At 43.5% G+C, this 18,986-nt stretch overlaps 2 protein-coding genes across 2 annotated transcripts in view; one reads left to right on the forward strand and one right to left on the reverse strand.

The window, feature by feature from the left end:
• T265_14497 (hypothetical protein) overlaps positions 1-449 on the forward strand; it is a gene marked incomplete at both ends in the record, with an annotated part of 5,194 nt that extends 4,745 nt beyond the window's left edge. Inside the window, one exon of the mRNA XM_009173930.1 lies at positions 298-449. Coding sequence (XP_009172194.1) covers positions 298-449 — 152 coding nt within the window. The remainder of the gene's footprint in view (positions 1-297) is intronic.
• Positions 450-713: 264 nt separating this feature from the next.
• The window catches only part of T265_08187 (hypothetical protein), a gene marked incomplete at both ends in the record, with an annotated part of 37,067 nt that continues 18,794 nt past the window's right edge, over positions 714-18,986 (reverse strand). The window contains 3 exons of the mRNA XM_009173916.1: positions 714-860; positions 8,492-8,603; positions 12,133-12,254. Coding sequence (XP_009172180.1) covers positions 714-860; positions 8,492-8,603; positions 12,133-12,254 — 381 coding nt within the window. The remainder of the gene's footprint in view (positions 861-8,491; positions 8,604-12,132; positions 12,255-18,986) is intronic.

The following is an 18,986-nucleotide window of genomic DNA, read 5'->3' on the forward strand; positions in this document are numbered from 1 at the left end:
ACCCAACCTGTGTGCATGTGTGCTGTGCATACTGTGTGGATTCATTAATACCAGTCCGTATATCTGCACATTTCAGAACTGACGTGTGCTGTCCTCTCGAACGTCGAATACCGCTGACTTCCTGACATCCCACGCTACAACGTGGGTTTTGCTATATTGTCACCACGCTGCCTTGTGTCGGTATGAACTTCTGGATCCCTTTCGGAATCAGCGGTCCCTAAACCGGTGTATAAAATTCAACGCAGTCCCACGATTTGAGGTATGTGCATTTTTATTATTTCACCATTATATTCACAGTACCGCATTTGTCGATAAACATCCATTGGAACGAGTTGACTTCTTGGGTTTTGTTCGTGACTCAATTGATTGCTGGAAACGCCATATGGCATACCAGTTTCAATCACCCGGAGTTCTGCCAAGGGCCAGTTCTTACATTCCATCCAATCTGTGACCTGAACATTTGTAATCTTCGCGTCTGTGATGAATGTCATTCGTCAGGAAAGTTACTTCAAAGGATGACAGTGGTTTAGGAAACTATTTAGTACAGAGCCTTGGACGTACTAACCAACAAAAGCAACAAAGTACACTGTTCGATCTAGAGATGAAATACCACGATCCTTGTTGAAAGTTTAGGACTGGATTTAGAGACCGGTTAAGTGCTATGCATGGCACTAACGGTTACACGGTTTTCGCCCACTAAGTATGGCACACTATTAATCGCTCAGTTCAACAGTCAAACAGTTCGAGTCTTCCGATGCCGCCTTTTCGGCTTTTCGGAAGAACGCGGAGCTCGACTGTGATACAAATATGTACTTGGCTGATGGCCGTGGAGAACGGGATGCACGCAGCGTAGAACAAACCTAAGGCAGGTAGCGCGCCACAAAAATCTAGCTTTCGTCACGGCCAAAGTTCAAAATAATAATGCAAAAACAGGTGTACGCTACACCAGACTAAATGGTTCCAAAAGTTTGCACACTTACAAACTGATGCGCTATCACTACGTCAGCAATCAGTTGAAGAAATATCAAATGGCCGTAAGTTGTTTGGTTGGAGGCCTGAATAAACAAGTGGAACCTCGTCACCTTCTTCAGTGTGTCTATATAACGCAAATTCTAAACTGGATAATGTTTGTTTAGAATGCAGATGTGACTACCTGGTTACCTAATTCACATAAATAGATGAACGCTTCTACAAATGGAGACTTGTACTTGGCCAAACGTGAGTATCTCCTTTGTGAGAGCCAGCAAATTCGCGTGGTTTGTGGAATTTTTGCTTAGCGGCAAAGTACTGTTTACTGCTGGCCAAAACAACCTTGAGTGCTGACCGTTCGACCGCAAAGTGTGTGTCCAAATGAATCACTCATCCAACGGACATGTTGGTCCCTGTCTCCGCCTTAAGACCGTGGAATGCCTGAAACGCTTGGTTTTAAACATTGTGCTGCAGTTAATGTGGACAAGACACCGCTATTAGATGTAACCACCATTTACCAATTTTTTCGGCACCCGTAAACTAGGTGCTTTTCAAGCGATACGCCCAAAAGAACAAAAATGACGAAAATGGTTTTTATTTTCAGGCTTTGCTGGTAGTGTTGCAATCTGTGCCTGTTGCTCACCGGAACAAACGTCAAAGCCGTAGTTTCCCTGTGAAACACGCAACAAAATACTTCCTCAAAAACAAATGTTGTCAGGCGCGGACATACTGCAGCCATCAGTGCTGGCTGGTTGACACCAAGTAGTAATATGTATGCAGTGGTTAATTGTATCAGACAATAACCAGTAGATTGTTTCATTGGTGACTGCCTGTAAACCGTCATCATAGGCGATTAAGGCCAATGAACCACTCATCTAGCTGGAAGATTTGTGAAAGATTCGAACCCCGATAAATTGTGGAATACGTGGGATAAAAAACTACTGCGATGAACTTGTCAAAAGCATCACCTTAACGTCAGTGGGAAAGTATGAATGGACTAGGGTTTCTTAAAGGCGACTTAAGTTAAAATAGACCCATTGCTTGTTGTTTACGATTCTCGTTTTCCGGAGTAGACTCCCAATGACGCCGACAGTTACCACTGTTTTACCGGCAATTCCAATTATTTTATAGCTGTTAAATATGTCTTCTACCGTACCCAAACTCTCGCAACGCCAGGCAAATCGTTGGTAAACATCAAACGAATGATAAAAAAACGGGACTCTAGCTGACAAACCTCAACGAATTCGAGATCTCCTCTTCCGTCCAACACGGATCGTGGATTTATGAAGTTGGAAGCGAACGTTACATACAGGTAAGTGAAGCATGCGGGGTCTATGAGTGGAAATGTGTCGGCCGTTTAAGTCATGGTTGACTCGGCTTGAGCAGCCAGCGCTCACTTTAGCAGACTATGGGGGGACTTAATGTGCGCACAATCGCCTTCCGAATGCATTGAATCGGTTAACGTAGACTAACGGTAATTGTATTAACTGTGATCAGACACTGGCATCGAACGATTCCAGTAGACCGGCACTTTGCACAGTATCCGAAACTAAGTGTGAGAATGACTTGAAATGACCAGTACCAACCAAGTGAGCAACCGCTTCGCGAATACCCTTATTGCCCAAACTCGCTTTTCAGCTACAATCGGTTGTGTTCCTTTATTCTCTTACGTAGCTGCCATGTCGTGCGTCCTCCGTATTCTAACGAATAAAAGTCAAACGATACTGACGTTGAACAATCTTCACGTTGTTACTCACAAACCCCGAATTGTCCCTATTTTACTTGTAATGCCTGAACCCACTGTTCTTCGCGTCTACCTCACAGATTCCATATCAACCGGTAGTCTCACGAACTTTTGAGCCTTGACCTATTAAACAATTTTTAAGAACATTTTACGCTCGCTTCCTGACTACCTACATCACCATGTATTGTGTACATGTGTGTGGCTAAATCACATCAATTTGCCATCTTCTCCGGGTGTACCGTCTTCATAATAGCGTTCTTCAGCTTCTTGCGCCAATCTGTGTGAAAATTTGACGAAAATCTCTTTTGGAATTAGGGTTTGTATCTCTTTCATATAAGTATTTTTGTCTATGTTGTACCACATTTTATTGGTGAATTTTAAGACTTCGTCACCCAATGGGGCTTTCCGAATACGTCGACCATGCACATTTGCCACTAAAACTGTTCCCACTAACCAGTCCCATGTGCTTGCGATGCACGATTAATCGTGACGCCAGGACCCGCTATGGTGCATGAGAAGCAGATTGGTAAGGTATGGATAGTTAACTTGCGTAAGAATGGATTTACGACCCCATCAACAAGTCTCTTCTTTTCCTGTAAACACATACTGTTGTCATTATTTGAGTTCTGCTCAAACTAATGTACAGAACTACATATATGTGCCTTTTTGGTGGTTTCCACATTGCCGACTATTGAACGCATGCTCGTTCTCTCGTGCGAGATTGGAAGAAAGAAATAACGTTTTTTGTTCACACAACACGCTACTTATAAGGTTGCTGAAGTATCTCAGTGCCAGTTGTGCTCGTTCTGAGGCTGATTAAGTAGGCGTGAAAGGAAGAAGGCCTTCGCTGCGGGGTTATTTATTAGAAAATGCCAATTGACCAGTTACAGACTATTGGACAGGAAAGGAAACTCTCATATGCATCTTATTTACAAAAACTGAACATCCATCATCTCTTGAACGCGTCTTCCTGAACTTTCCTGGATATTCATTGAGTGTTGCTCAAATCAAAGCAAATGCTACAAAGTGACTCCACTAGTTCGGCGAGAGGTCTCCCTTTTCAAGAGACGCAAAGCAAGTTCACTACTCGCATGCCTCCCCCATCAGTAGTATCACCGTTACAGGCGTAGTCGACGTGGTTTCATCAAACTTGTATCCTACTTGAACACGAAATATACGCGAGATATTGGATTAGGCCTCTCTTCAAGGCTGATGTAACTTGCAAATGAGTGTACTACACCAGCTGCGTGCAAATGTGTGCTCATCTGGAACTTAAGATTGATGACAGTTTTTGGAATTCGCCCACCTGATGTACCCCAGAATGGCGAAAGTTGTACTGAGTTGTTAAAGTTTTTTTTCAGTAACCTTTTGATAAGTGTGCTGTACCAAAATGCCGCACGGCGATATTTCGAATACCGTACCAAGCGAAACATGCGGAAGGTTGAGTTCAGCACACTTAGTCAAAAAAGAAGTCGTAGACGAGAGTTTGAGTTAAGTCTCTCGTTGACACAGGCATCAAACAAAGATGGGTTCAACAGCTTTTCAACATAAGCTGAATGACAAAGTTTCAGCAAATTTTTCAACACGAGGTTGCTTCATTTGTTGGGTTACTAGTTTCTGATGCTGGTGAGTCCGGCATCGGTGAAAAGAGTCTGGTAAGTCAACAACATCGAAGTTTCTGGCTTCCCGGTACACAGATGATCAAAAATATTTAAAATGGAGGCGGAAGAGTAAACTCTAAGACGGGTCACAAAACCATCACTACATTTCATTACAAACAACGAGCTACTTACTACTCAGACGTGACAAGCACTTTACTATAACATTTCAGCAGTTCTCGCATTTAAAACGTAAATCACAACACAGTCATACAGTTTACAGTAAGACGCAACGCTATATTTAATAATGCCTGTCGTACTATGATGGTCCAGTGGTTAGGGGAGAGATGATGTAGTGCTTAGAGTGCGAATTTACTGACCAGAACGTCCGTGGTTCGAACCCGACCTCTACCTCTCGAATTTCTCTGTCTAGGCTTGGGCAGTCTGGAAGTAGCCTAGCCCTCGCGCTTCCTTCAGGTGGCAAGGCAGTTAGGCCCCGAAAGGGTACTCCAGCTGAGTGATTGTTACATCCAGCGACATTTTGGTAGCTCCGCTAAAACACTGTTTTCATACTACTTTTGTAGCGTTACTTCCAGCCTTATCGCCTCTAAACCATCCGGTAGCCATGTACCGACATCTTTTGGTTAACCTCAAGATAAACAAAGAAGTGCTGGTGTGTTCGTGAATAATTCCTCATTAATCAATTTAAACGCGCAGCTTCAATGTTTAGGCAAACTTTCTCATACATTTAGTGTTTTGGCCTAGACAAGTCAAAACGGAGGATAAAATGTGCAGGACACCCTTTTGTGGGTGCTAAAAGGGAAATAACCTGTAAAATCACGAATGACACAAGAATGGTCACAAGTAACAGTTGCAGCCTCCATTTTTCCATTTGTTTCCAAGCCAGTAGTCACGACAAACGTTGGGGTTACTGGGCGTCCAACAATTACCTGAGGATCTAAGGCGTGTGTGTCATGAGCGCAGAAACTCCAGGTAGGGAGTGTGCTCTGTGTTAAAATACTGTGTGGGCGTTTGGGTATTTTAAAAACAAACTAGCCGGATTCCAACGCTCGCCAACTGCCGTCGTTCTCTATTTTACAGCGGTCTAATTTTTAGACTGCCAATCAATCAATTTATCAGCTATAAACCGTGTGCCATACGCACATTGGTTCCATCTGCTACAGTTTTCATCACCGGAAAACGGGAAAGTGGAACATACAACCATACCTTGGAGGCGAAAGCACGTTCCATTTGTTCGAAAATTGGGTAGCTACGCATTGAAGGCGATAGCTCCTATGCACGAGCGCCACTGACTGCACGACTGGGCCATATATGTGCACTGCGTCACCAGCACTCAGAGGTTAGAGTAACAAAACAACTGCCACATACTATTTAATGGAATTTACTAACAAAAGCCCGTTGGATTTTCTTGCGCAAATATGTGCCCCCTAACGTGCTTAGACAGGATCCATAACACACATACGAATTATCGTGTTGCATCCGTTTGCAAATGTACTTGGAACAATTTTTTTAGGATTGCATTTTTATTCGTGATGGTCTCCTGTGTGTCCACTCATTTTTCTGCATCTGAAAGAAGAACAGTATTCTCAGCGCCACTTCGCAAATGACAGACAAAATTATAGCTTCAAGCTGCTCAGTAATGAACATGAAGAAGTACAGGTTGGAAAATCAATACTGGAACATCTTTAGCCAGGTTGCTGTTCACTTCTGTGCCCTATTTGTTGTTCTCCACATCTGTTGGTGCCGCTTAGAGTGCGTCCTTTTCCGTGTAACTATGTCCAAAGCATGTGCGTCACCCATAAACTTGAAAATTCTTATTCAAGTTTGCGGTCAACTATTTATAAAAACAATGAGAATAACGTAGTCAGTACTCCCACCTTACTAGGGTGGGGAAAATGCCAGCCTTTAGACCTGTATTGCTGCGGTCTACTGAAAGAAAAACACGCTTCGCAACCGCTACTTCAAGCACCAAAATACTACCAAGTACATCTAGAGCTCACTGACTGGGTCACATTGCACGTTCTGCACTTAGTCCAGGTGTTTACCGACTAAGGTCGTGAAAAACAATATCAATTCGTAAACTGCAGCTGAACCATGTGATGCCATTAAAACGTGCAGAGTTTGCTTCTAGTTGTACCAAAGGGTTTTTGCACACCTATAAAAGATAGAAGAATTCGCCTTTGACAAGCCTCTTTGGTAAAGCATTGCCCTCTGAACATCCGTCAAAATTGGCCAAAACAATCTGAAAATTTCGCTGGCATTAAAAGAATTTGAAAGATAATTCGTTAAAATGAAAAATGCTATGTCACTGACAGAAGAAGATCCACCCAGCTAATTCTTTCAGAGTGAGAAAATACAATATCTTGGTCCGTAATACAATACTGCTACCGAAACCGTTTCTTTTTTTCTGATATTCGGTTCGCCCCAATCAAATTCATTTGTTTTTCCTAATAAAAAAGGACTTCAATTAAGCTCCTGATTAATTACGCGTAGCTACCAATGTCATGACGCTGCCTGTTCACAGATATTGCCTGCGGTTATATTCTGGAGTCTGACCTAAAAACTAGCATCGCACGTGTGTATTTAAATCCTCCTAGGGAGAATTTGGCAGACACTGAAAGTGCGTACGCTGGTTGCCCAGCTACACCTCCTTTTGAGCCCGCCGTAATGGAAATGCTTGAGAGAAACACTGTCGTTAATGAATAAAGAGCCTTGAGACAGTCCCAGAATCAAGTAGTTCAAGCGTCGTTTTCCTAAAGGCTTGGTGCCCCCGAGACAAGAATTCTACGCGTCTTGAAGCAAGTTTCGGGAAATACCACTGAAGACAGCGTCAAAATGATTAGTTATAAACTACCTACGACGTATCAGTAGCTGAATGAGGCATCCGATTCGAATACTCATCGCTGGACGTGGTGCTAGTCATTCTCGAATTTTTCGTGCTCTTACATCAACACCAACGTTTCGCAACCAGATTACTTGCCCGATATCGGTCCTTCCAACAAAATTATGCACCTGAAAAATGTCCTGCTCTACATCACTGGATACCCAGTTGCTCGTCGATTATACGAAACATGAAATTGTCCCCAGTTCATATATTCGAAGAGAAACAAGGACATGTCCAAATTTTGCAACTAACGCCGGCTGTTAAATATGAATGAATATGTTGCTTGATGACCATTAGTTGGTGCACTGGAACATTAGGCACCTACCCATCAACCTAATCATATCGCATAGCAGCATGCGCTAGTCACGTTCCTTCCACGTTCGCTTTACGCACGAGATCGTCCTGTTCAGTGCACTACCCTCGCACTCTTGAACATTCGGTCGAACACAGACAGCACTTTGCGCGTTGATGGAATTCATAACACGCAAAGGACTCGTGACCTTACGGTGTTCCTTGCACCATTCACCTGGATACATTGAACATGTGGATTTCATGCGCGACAAGGAATTTGCGGTTGGAGCACTGCCAATGTCTGTCTTTTGTCTTGAACAACGCCACTATCTATCGTCACTGTTGCCAAACGCTTCTCAAACCCTTTTCCTCATATCATCCGAATAACAGTTCTAAACATTTTCAGGCAGCTTGAAGTGAATCTTAGTTCATTGTAGTTGTTGGCCTATCTACGGCCGCTCTGTGATCATACTGATTTATTGAAAGAGACTGGGGAAATGTATACACCGTCCAGTTTGTATCTTACTAGTGCAGAGGTGTTGCAAGCTGACTTCAAAATTCGGCCTCTATTGCAGAAAGCTTGCTTTGTTGATTCAAGTGGCGGATACCACTTAAAGTTTTCATCATGGAGAGGTACTGCCCGGAGCTAGGTGAACTGGCTGTTCAAGTGTTGAGGATGAACTTTGAATTTGCTGTTTCGAAACTGTCTCCTCTTAACTGTGTAGGCCGTAGTCACTAACCTTTAGACAAGAGAGCTCATTTAGGTTTCTTAGAGTTCGGTGGCCAACCGTCACCGGTACTGAGGCAGTGCTATTAGTCTTACGAGTAGTCGACAACGGCTAGCTTCGCATGGGCGGTTCAGGGCTTGTGCGTATACCTTGAGGAAAAGACATATGAAGAGTTTTTGCATGGACTAGTTTTTGAACGATGGTACAGTTTGTCAACTGGCATTTTGACCTCTTAAGTTACACGGTTTCAACTGACCTTCTCCATAGGGAAGGTCACATAGGCCACTGCAAATGAATTCCTCATCACCGTCATCATCACCAGCACTGATTCTTGATTAAATGTCACGCGATTATCAAGAAACAATTCCCTGGTAACGAGTAGGAAGATAAAGAAAGCGTGGAGAATTGGTGGAAAAAAGCCCTACGGGTTGAGGAAAAAGTATCAAGAACAATCAGCAAATAAAGTAACAAATCCGGAGATCATGACAGAATCCACACAGCATCCTTAACAAACCTCACGCAACACACGCAAGAACACAACAACGAACAAACTTTAGTTGGGTGGTCTCACTAGAAAGCGATAGCGTAGTCATCGCCGAATTCGAATAGGTATGAACATTCAAGTTTCCTTCAATCGTATATGGCCAAATAACACAGGTCACATGCTCGTGAAAGGACAGTGGACAAGGCAAAACAAAATAGGTGGCAGCTTTTTCAGAGCGCTTTCCTTTACCTATAACCAAATCGTATTTACAGTGCATAAGAGCGAGACCACAACTAACTTGGAAAAGAAATAGTCACTTGCACTCCGTTCGGGCTACCTAGTACGCTTGTAGGATGCTTACTCTCAGCAGCCTCAGGAATAATTTGCACTGGAATAACAATGAAAGAAAGGTTCAAACTAGAATCAGTGTCATGGGGAAATACTCAGAGATTCAAATGTTTGCTGAGAGGAGAACACAGGGCCCAATCAGACGAGTTCAAAAACAACGGGAACCCTGCACAGTTGCCAGTAGATTGGAAGTGTTGTTGCCTGGCTGAGCCGTGACAGCATGCAAGCAGCGAATAGCTTACAAGCAAGTAGGAAGCTGGCATCGTTCCAAAGTTCGAAAGATCCAAGAAAAATGAAGTACACTGCCGAAAGGAATCAGGAAAGAGAAAGACTTGACCGGAAGTAACACGCATTGGCGACAAATAATCTCAGAGTGATTTCTGGATTTAGCATATGGCTTCAAATTTTTCCTGAAATTTAACCACAGTCAAGTGTTATTTCTAACTTCTTCCCTAATCTCGTGGAAGAAACTTGGATTCGAAGTTGATGAGTACGAAGCAGAATATGGTTTGTCCTGTCAGGCTTTCCAGGGCCAGTCTCATTCTACTTCACAATAATGATCAACATGACAGTCAATCAAGTATGTTCAAGTTAGCACTCAGTTGTCTTTTGCAATTAACGTCAAGGATTGGTTGAACTCAAACAAAAACATTACAGTTGGACGTCGATCAAGGAAGGAGAACATAACGCAGTATCTGTTTCTGACATGGAAACTAGCGAGGAAAAGCATTTCAGACATAAACTTGTCGATAAAAATGAGTAACCGCCCTGTAAATGACGTCAATCTGTCGAGAAGCGCCGTACAGCTGTCCCAGCCTTGTTGAGAAGCATCAACAGCGTGTATCTCACGAATCTGTCGGACAATGCGATACGGCAACCTAATGGCTGAGTTGAAGACTCAGTCCTTCGGCCACGAGCGGCTGAGCAGCAGTATGACTATTGGTTGTTGATCAGGTGGCTATTGAACTCTTCTCCGAGCTTGGCAATTGGCTTGCAAACGTTTCGTCACCATACGAGGAGACATCAGCAGTACGCAGTTGGGTGCGTAAGTGCCAAGCTCGGCGAACAGATCAACAGCCACCCGATTAACAACATCTAAACTCACCCGAGCTACACACTACGAGTCGTGTAACTGACTCGCACTCACACCGGGGCGTAACGCCAGTCATCCTTCAATCACTGAATCCACATCACGTGACCACGGGTTGGCTGGCTCACACTGCCGACCAACCGCTTCTGTCCGAAAAGTTTGACCTTCAAGTACCCACCGGGAGATTGCGGATTCAAATCACCCTAGAGATACATAAGGTACACCCTGCTGATGAATCTCAATAGGGACGAAACGGCTGTACAGTTCGTCTCATTTTTTTATCACAGCCTGACATCACTTTCAGGAGCAAATCATGATTAGACTATCCCCAAACTTGCCTACACTACCAACACAATGGCGCTATTGAATTACACTGCAACCTTCTCTCTCCAACGACCATCTCAGCAACAAATACAGAAAAACGCAGAAGTCACTAATTTCTATTTCGAAATCAAAACGTTCTGTGAGAAAAACAAATTTTGGCGGCGAAAACGTGTCTGTCGGTTAGTTAACCAGTACCGGTCTGGACACGTGCATCAATGGGAAATGGTTGCTATGACCCCAGATAAACAGTAGACTCCTTTCGCTGACTCCCCAGCAAAAAAAAAACGGATTTGACAAGCTGCCATTCACTTGACTGGTTACTTTATTGGTAAAAATGGTATATTTTCTTTGTCTGAAAAGTTTCTGTTGGTCTCTTTATGTCTAGTAATGACCACTGACAAAAGCTGAAACCCTTTTGTTAGTGAGCCAAGAGGTCAGTAGCTGTTTGGTTTTTCAGACAAGTATGCCAATATTTCAATCGAGAAACTCCTTTCGCTCCCCAGCAAAAAAAAAACGGATTTGACAAGCTGCCATTCACTTGACTGGTTACTTTATTGGTAAAAATGGTATATTTTCTTTGTCTGAAAAGTTTCTGTTGGTCTCTTTATGTCTAGTAATGACCACTGACAAAAGCTGAAACCCTTTTGTTAGTGAGCCAAGAGGTCAGTAGCTGTTTGGTTTTTCAGACAAGTATGCCAATATTTCAATCGAGAAAACTTCTAGAGTTAATGGGGGTTGGTAACTGAATTCCATGACCAAGCAAAGCGGATATTCATCAGACCTGATTATTGCGTGAACTGCCCATTTGCGGGTTCATAGGCATAGTTGGATAGATTGCACTTCTACCTTAGATGCAAAACTTTACTTAGTTGAGCATAAAGACTAACATTTTGGATTTTCTGTGCTTTCATGCCTATAAAGCGGAGACTACGTCTATGGTGCACACATTGTCGCTTCCTGGGTCAGATTTAAAAAAAAGGGGTAGGGAGGTGAACTATTTAGAATAGTTGTATTACCACAGAGCAATCACGAAGCCCACAGACACTGAGTAGATCTACTTACCATGAAGTCCAACCTCCTGTGGAACTGTGAGGTGGTCATGTGGTAGTTGGACTAAATGAGGGTTAGTGTAGCAAAAACTGAGTTGCCGTAGGGACACCATTATTATCTCGAGAGTACACATATTATATCATTACCCTAGATACGACACTAAGACAACAAAGCAGCTTTTCTCCGCCCCCAGTTAGTCCATCTCTGGCCAGGTTTGGCAAACCTGAAGCGTCAATCTTATCATCCTGCGGGTGGATTTGGGGATAGTGAGTACATGTTTACGCTGACAGAAGAAAGGAATACGTGCCAGCCCTTAGAATGAGTGGTCCTGGGTGCTAGAATACACACAATGTTATACGTTACTATCATTATTTTTATCATTATTATTGTATCTTGTATGCCGTTTGCTTGACCTCTCCTCCATCCAAAGCTAACCGAGAGCAATGCTACCTCAATCCCGTTGGTTTTTACGAGGTTTCTTTCGAGCCTACGCGCTGCCTCTGCAGTGTGGGAATATTCCCGTCTACGTCAACGCCTTGCCAAGGATGTTTGTAGAATACGAACCGAAAACGCGCGTATTTAAAAATGAGATGTGACGTACTTTTGTTGGGTTTGTGTCCGTGCTAAACCTTCGATAATCAGGCCACAGACGTTCAACATGGTGAGGATGTGAAAGATTGCGAGGTTCATAATCGCTCTCAAGCTTTCATCCAGTACGTTTAACTGAAGAATAGTATAAAGTGTAGGGCCACTTGAGACTGTGCTGAGTTTCTTGTGGCCACTATCCTAATCCGTAAATGAGTGTTTTCTTTTCGGGCTTGTTCTTGCCAAAGTGAGGTCCCAATTTCGAATGAAAAAAGTGATCGTGAATAGTTGTACCGGAGACACTAAATTTTACTTCCCCACGCTAGATGACGAGTTATTGAGGTCACTGTTCTAATGACTAAATTTGTGGCATCCAGAAAATCTTATCTCTGTGGAGGAGTTTTGTCTGATAGTCGATAAAATTACGGAGGGAATGTATCAAGCTAGCAAAGGTTCGGTGAAGTTAACGGGTTGTTTTCGAGAAATACACTCATTTGCAAATCAGTTTGGTTTTCACGAGAGACTCGACTGATACACCCGAGCTACCAATATTCCACATTACAGAACACATTACAGACTCGACTGAATCTCTCGTTTATGATATTCTACAACTGAGTGTGCTGCACACAGGCCGCCTCATGATTCAGTTGGCACGATATTCGAGGTATCACAGTATATTTTCACAAAGGAAACTACTCACAAGGTTGTTGTTCAAGTGAGTGTCTGTCTGTCCGCTGGGTGTGTAAACCATTCGTCTGCAGAAGGGACATCAGCATTTTGCACTGGTGAGGCCTCTTCGATTGGTATCAAAATGTTGAAAGGCCAACTGCCACTGTTGGCGAACATCTCATCAGTTCTTCGAACAAAAAGCAGAACTTCCGAGGATAATGTCATGCCACCAAGTATTAGATCAGTAGAATTCACAGCTGTTTTCGAGTGCACAATCTCTGAAAACTATTCATCATTTTGTGTATGAATAGAGATACAGAAGTACTGTACTGGAGATACAACCACAGCGGACCGACATAAATTAGTCTCTCCATTTCAGCAGGGAGCTGACTATCAAATGACTATCAGAATGACGGGGGTGGTAGAGCACGACGGACATCATGCACGAAGATCATGTTGTTTCTGTGCCTCCTACCCAGGGGATTCCCAAAAAAGAGCCCTGCCAAAAAGGGAGTAAAGGGGTCGGTTCGATTAAACATTTGTGCGACGGGGCACCTCCTACGGGGACACCTTTAAGAAAATCACCCAAGGTGAAAAGTGATTTTTTCACGAATAGCAGAACATAATAAGACAGAACTTATACAGACACTCTTAAAATTCGACTATTTGATTGCCTATTCATACTACTGGCTCAATACAGGATCTACTTTAGTGCCATTCTTCCAAGGTGATAATGATGGACACAGAAATCATCCAACCCTTGAGATTGACTGACAAAAGACATACTGTGAGACTGTTCTCTATGCACACAGATAAGCACATCAGAATTACTTCCTTTATTGAGCTACTCTAACTTCCCCTGACAACTACTTCAGACAAACACATCTTCCTGCGTACGCCCTTCTTTGGCCTCATTAGGTAGGTCTCCAGGATTCCGTCATGTTCTACTTGAACCCAGATTGACAGAAACTCGGGGACTGTGTCTAGCTGATGAGCCCCAAGAAGGGCGAAGTAGGTCGTGAGTTGTCGAAGAGGTTTCAGCAACCTTATGATTAGTGCAGTGTAGCGCGATATCTAGAATATTGTACCAACTGAAACATGAGGCGGCCTGGTGCAGCACATTAAGTTGTTTAAGAACATCATAAACGACAAATTCAGCTGGGTTTCAGGTGAGCCACCTGTGAAAACCAAATTGGCATGCAAATGAGTGTATTTGTCAAATCCATTTAATCTCTTCCAAAGGGGAAATATCTGACTGGTCACATGAGGTCTCACGAGCCAGACAACCAGTCAATAACAGGTCACGTGCTATCAGCCGCGTGGCTGGAGGACACTGGAACTACATCCTTCCAACTGTTAGTCACATCACTGATGGATGATTCTTGACTAAATAGTAAATATCGGCCTTCATCCCGAAAGCTGTTAATTCGAATCCCCATCAGGTTTCAGATGAGGAAAAAGTTGTTGATGCCTCTTGCTTTTTCAGCGTTTGTTTTGGGTATAAAAAAGCAAAAATCTCCTTACGACCCACTGCACAACTGTCTAACATTCACCAGTGAGTTACTGAAATTCATTCATTACCGAAATCAAGCTTGAAATAAGCATCAGACGTCATTCTATACTGGTAAACACAGGGCAGTTCACACAAGATTACCCTAAAGGTTGTTGTGGAATTCCTGGTTTTTAGATTTCAGTCAGTAAACAAAGACAACAGAGGTTTCATTGTCGCAGTCGCATAGATTGACCTCAGTCATCTATTGTCCTGAAACGGTTAATTAATCTGACCACCCAACTCTCACCTTCGCTAGATTCAGTATCCATTAGCTAGTTGTCCCAGCAACTGTACAAAATGGCACTGAGACTAATGCCCAGCTTTTCCCTTAAGTGGAACTGAAGTACAAGGACAGATCAGTTTGAGACCTGGAAGTTGACGAGGAATTGACGTACAAGTGCCGCATTTTTCGAATGAATTGTGGGAATCCGTGTTCCAGCTGCAATCACTGGTGTATTCAAAATTCCAATGACAGGTCAACAGACAATTTCAAACTAAGCGCTGGGTACACCCTGCCTGATGAAATTAATGAGTATCAACAGAGGCATATATTTTCACTTCGCCTTTCGCCTTGGTGCTCGGGAGAGTGGCTGGAGCGACCTACTGAGCAGATCTGGTCCCGTGGGTTAGGACTCATTGATTTCGTATCATTCTCAACCACAGAATGTGCTCGAGATGATTCTAGTCCAAGAAAAGATAAGAACCACCAAATCCGTAAATATCATTCACCCTGTCTAAACGTACCGGAAAAACACTTCCACACCAGTTCTCGATTCCACACAGTCCTGAAGGATGATTCCCAATAAGCTGACAAAACCTCCCAAGAGACATTATTTTATTTTAGGTAGCTGGTTGATTGTGGTAGCCAGCTTTCGTGCCCACTGATTCAGTGCATGAATTTAAGCTGGTTGCTAAATCCCATTTCAGAAATTTATGGTTCGATCAGATTCATTGCATGAACACAATTCATCTGCAATTGTCGTTATTCCTACTCTCAATGCAAGCTGCTAAAATGAAATGACTGCCGATTTTTAATCTTCTCCCTGAGCGTCTTAGTCAACGAAGAATTTTATGCAAGTGGATTGGTGGCGTGTGACCTCCTTTCATAGTTCCAACTTGCACACAAACCGCGATGTTATCATTCTTGGATTGTCACTTGTTAGCAGTATGAGGAGATTCACAAATCCTCAACTGAAGTTTTGTTCTGTAGATGAAATCAATCTATGCTGAAATGTCGGTAAGCACTTCACAGCTTGTGCAACTGGACACCTTTTTTGGGAGTCATCAGTAGTGTGCACCTCACGGACCTTCAGGGAGATTCGAACTCACATTCTCCTGGCTAGAGATTGAAGACTACGTCATTCAACCACGAGCAGATTAGCAGCCGTCTGGTTAACTCACACTCAGACAGGGCATAACACCACTACTCATCCAACCACTGAATTCACACCACGTGTTCACTTGTTGACTGTATCCTGGCACGACAACTCCTCAGGGATTTCTAACAAGGATGTCAGTTGTACAAGCCGTACAGTGCTCCTAGCTTTTTCTTTGTCGACTGACTTCAATGTAGCCCGAAAGTTTAAAGGAAAATACTCCAATCAGATCAAAGTCGTCGAATGGTCGTAGAGGTGCTTCCAGCAGCCTTATGTGTACTGTATTCCGCCATGAAAGGTTTGTTTTGAAAGTCCTTCTATCCTCTCTCTAGTGGCAGTGCACCCTATCTAACCCGTACCCGAGATTCGGTTATTTCATAACCCCGAGCTTATCGTTTGGGATTCGTCAATCGCTGACCACCACATATTGTTTGAACCTGTCTGGAAATGCGTCAGCAGTATGCTCGACTCGTATATCGATCCGACACAATCGAAGCGAAAAGCCGCTGTCTAGTCCAGGTCAACCAGATAAATAAACGGTCTGTAGTGACTCACCAACACACCAACCTGCTTTCCTGCATTCCTGTCCGTTGGCGCGAACAAAGCTGGTTTTGAGGGTCGACCAAATGGGCATATCAAGGGGTGCTTGTCGAAAGACGGTGCATGGTAAGCATGCGCGATCGTGTTGCGTCGTATGTTTGTTCAGCGTGCCTTGTTGGTCTTTGCACTAGAGTCAGAACATGGGGTGGATGGGACAGAGCGTTGTTTATGTCTCTGAACTGTTTGTTAGACAGTTCCTTCCAATCACTGAGCTGTCGATTCACGTCTTGTTCCGTAGAGCACCGTTTGAGGAACCCTGTTTTACGTTTGTGTGAGTGACAGGTACATTGAAGCACCTCAATGTACGGAAATTATGAGTAGTTACCAGATTATTCCCAAGTGATCGACGGTGAGTCTTGAGGGGTTTCGCAGTAGTTCACACAAAATTCGCGGGGAAATTTTAGTGAACCAGCAGGAACAAGTAAGAGAGGCCACTTGAAGAGAAGACCGAATCTATCAGATCCTGTGGGATTTGGCTGTAAACTGGTACATCTCGGGCGTCCGTCTTGTGACAAGACCGATTCTACAAGTCATCAGAAACCCAGTGCTTCACCATTGAAGCTCATACACTGGACTTGCTCGTGATTTGATGTGGTGTACGCACTTGATCAACAGCAGTATAGTCAGATTTGTTCTGGAAATGGTTAGGGGCCTCAACCATGATCTCCATCTGCATGTGACTACTTGAGCATCCCTCTCTGGAGGGTTCCTTTGATCTGTTTCGTTCTCCAGGAGACTAACAGTTTCGAGGCGACATTCAGGTCCGGGACGATGTTGACCAATCAAGATATCCTAGGTGATCGCATGTGGAAATTGGCTTGATAAGTACGTCATTATTCAGAAAATATCCCAGTGTTCTGTGCACCTGGAAATCCTCTCAAGTCCAGTGGTTCCGAAGAGATCTGTTCCCAGGATTCCAAACGAATCATATCTTAATGATGCGACTGTCCGTCCCCAGAAAAAACGGCGTAAAGAGCGACACTTTCTCATACAAGGCTGGCTTTGGTCAGTCATCCCAGACATTTCTTCTAAATGGACCCTCCGGAATACTTTCATAGATAAACCGAAATACAAGGGCGGAGAACGAAATTCCCCTGCAAATTATCATCCTTTCAGTCCCACCTTTGTTTTGCGAACGATACGAGTGCCATACACAAGCAACAGTACCATTTGAAAGAACCCATCCGACAAATACGGCTCCTGCAGACGTCAATCGCCGATTACAAACCCCTCTCTGGCCCACGAGAGATGATGGGGACCAACTGATCAAGAAGGTAAACTTAACGTTCCGCACGTTAACAAGGTAGGATATTTGACAAAGTTTCAAGTCAAAGTCTCTTCTGTCAACTCCACTTCTTTGGCATTCGTAGGAAACTGGTGAAGTGAACTATCGAATTTCCTTCAAACGGTCAGATTCGTGTATGAACCACTCAATGCCTGGATTAGCTTTTCGTAAGGGCCATTGCTGAGGTCCGGGCTTTATAAGATCACCTTCCAACCTTCGTTCATCTAGAGACGGCCTTAAACTGCTGTCTGTTGTCTCCTCCGGAGAAGCCGGTACTTTCCAAACTGTTTTTGATGCTGACTACGTGTGGTCGATAGTTTGGGGATCCCCGATAAACTTTTCCAAGCATTCAGTCCTCTTCACTGGAGGCTTGTCTGACACTTAATTGCTTTAGATTGGTAGGAATTGGTTAATGATGGTGGACCCTTCTTGGAAATTAAAGATTTCCAACTGAAGTGAAACAGTCGAATGCCCTTCGTCTTCTTGAACAAAATCAATAAGTTCTCTAGAAATCGTTCCTTAACCCAAGCAATCATTTTTCGGATAGAAAAATCCTCACATCATTTCTAACACTGTTCGGATATGCCGAGTTCTCAGTGTGACGTTCGCTTTTGGAATACCGGCCTTGCTCCTTCTGTTATTATGATGTAAAAGTTGTAGCTGAACTTATTGTTTCTCATGAAACTTCCACATTCATCAAATCAAACAAAAATGTTTGTTTCGGCGACCAAGTAACAGCAACTGGCTCTGGTTGGAAATGCATTGAAAATAGATGTCAGCACATCAAATCTTCTAGCCTTGAGAAAACATATTTTGCTTTCCTGTGTCTCCCTTGAAAATTAATGGGCTCCTCACTAACGGAATTTCTTGATAGAGTTTCGAGCAATTTTTCAAAACCACTCGGATAAAGCTCGATGGTACTTAACACGTTATCCGAACTCCAGCGCCAAATGAGTTGTTCCGGGAGACTACCGCATTCTTCATTTTCCCTATCAGTCTTATTTGGGCTGACCTCATGTCCAGGAGCGATTTTGTGGTTAGCTCACGATGAACTCAAAATGCGGTCACCAACAGTGGAATGGCCCCGGTCACAGCGGAATTTGCTCACCTGATGTTCGAGGGGATGACTCGCTCAAACTATTATTTTTGAACAGAAATACAGGTTCATCTCCAGGTGGTAATTGTGAGCGACTCGACAACTCAAATAACTACCGGGTCCTCGCCATGCCAATTGGTGGACCAACCGAAAGTTCTTCCAGTAAGGTAACCCCATGGGTAACTTGTACTCATGGAAGATTTTGTCCGTCCCGTCCCCCGAAAATCATCCACAAAATATCCACCACCATCCTTTTGCCATAGAACGTTTGGTCGTTCAGAGTTTTTTATAC

This window comes from Opisthorchis viverrini (genome assembly GCF_000715545.1).
Source record: "Opisthorchis viverrini unplaced genomic scaffold opera_v5_206, whole genome shotgun sequence".
Classification (NCBI taxonomy): domain Eukaryota; kingdom Metazoa; phylum Platyhelminthes; class Trematoda; order Opisthorchiida; family Opisthorchiidae; genus Opisthorchis; species Opisthorchis viverrini.